Source organism: Protobothrops mucrosquamatus, unplaced genomic scaffold (genome assembly GCF_001527695.2).
Source record: "Protobothrops mucrosquamatus isolate PMUCROS unplaced genomic scaffold, P.Mucros_1.0 scaffold7161, whole genome shotgun sequence".
Taxonomy (NCBI): Eukaryota; Metazoa; Chordata; class Lepidosauria; order Squamata; family Viperidae; genus Protobothrops; species Protobothrops mucrosquamatus.
The window spans coordinates 5,387-6,801 of NW_015392966.1; the positions used below are offsets into that span (position 1 = coordinate 5,387).

The following is a 1,415-nucleotide window of genomic DNA, read 5'->3' on the forward strand; positions in this document are numbered from 1 at the left end:
ATCCGTTCCTGCAAGGCACCCCCAGATCAGCCTAAGAGCCAGCAGTCCCAAAAGGAGACTGGTCCCTACTTCCCCCATGGGCCAGAGGTCCCCCACCTTCCGCTCGGCCTCCAGCCGGGCATATTCAAGGAGCATGGGCACATTATTGTCTTGGTAGTACTTCCGTTGGGACTGGTCCTCCAGTGAGGCTTCGTTGGGCAGAAAGTTACTAGCCCAGATCTGTAAAGTAGGAAAAGAGAGTTTGGAATGGAATTAAATTGGAATTAGAATTAGAATAATTAAAATTAGAATTAGAATTAGAATAGAATAATAGAATATAGAATAGAATACAGAATAGAATAGAATAGAATAGAATAGGAATATGGAGGAATAGAATAGAATAGAATAGAATAGAATAGAATAGAATAGAATAGAATAGAATAGAATAGAATAGAATAGAATAGAAATAACTTTATTGTCACTTTAAATGTACACTAATCACCATACATTAAAATGAGTTAGGACACCTTGGCAAGAACTATGTATGTTTAATGAAAATAAAGATTAGGGGGTGACATGATGACATTCTTCCAATATTTGGGAGGTTTTTCAAAAATAGACCAGACAGCCATTTGACTGGGTTGGTATAAGGTTTCCTGTCTTGAGCAGGGGGCTGGACTAGAAGACCTCAAGGTCCCTTCCAGCCGTAGGATTCTACGTTCTACAATTTCCAACCACACCAACAAGCTCAATCTGGACTAGGAAGCTTCATGCTTGTGTCGGCCAGCTAAGAGAGAGCGATTCGCAAGTGCACACTGCCACCCTGTGGCCCTGGAACACACACAAACACAAAGAACATACTCTCTATAAGAATGTCTACAGGCTGTCTAATTATGAGCCCTTAAAATGCCACAGACGAAGGGAGGGAGGGAGGGAGGGAGAGAGGGGAGGAAGGAAGGAAGGAAGGAAGGAAGGAAGGAAGGAAGGAAGGAAGGAAGGAAGGAAGGAAGGAAGGAAGGAAGGAAGGAAGGAAGGAAGGAAGGAAGGAAGGGCATTTAGGCTCAGAGATACCCACTGAAAGGGGAAGCTCGTCACGGCCAACTCCCTATGGGACAATTTAACAATTCAATTATTTAAAATAAATAAAAAATCATTTTAATTTTTGTCATTCACGTTTTGTTCTGTCCCTCCTTTTGCATCCTTTCTTTAATGATTCTGTTCCACCATTTCTTTGATATTAGTGTAGCTCTTGTCCCGCAGCAAGTTGTCCGCAGCACGTTAGCTGTGGCAAATTGTCATAGACCCAAAGGTTTGGTGCTCTCTGAGTTTGGGTGTTTTCTTCTGAATGTTTCATGATCCAACTGAGTAACATCATCAGAGCTAGAAGAGAGTAGGTTTTGTGGAGAGGAGGAGGAGGAGGAGGAGGAGGAGGAGGA

At 42.6% G+C, this 1,415-nt stretch overlaps 1 protein-coding gene across 1 annotated transcript in view; it reads right to left on the reverse strand.

Annotated features, from left to right (window-relative positions):
* GALT (galactose-1-phosphate uridylyltransferase) overlaps positions 1-1,415 on the reverse strand; it is a 15,663-nt gene that overhangs the window by 5,001 nt on the left and 9,247 nt on the right. Inside the window, exon 6 of the mRNA XM_015829786.1 lies at positions 97-219. Within this exon, the coding sequence (XP_015685272.1) occupies positions 97-219 (123 nt within the window). The remainder of the gene's footprint in view (positions 1-96; positions 220-1,415) is intronic.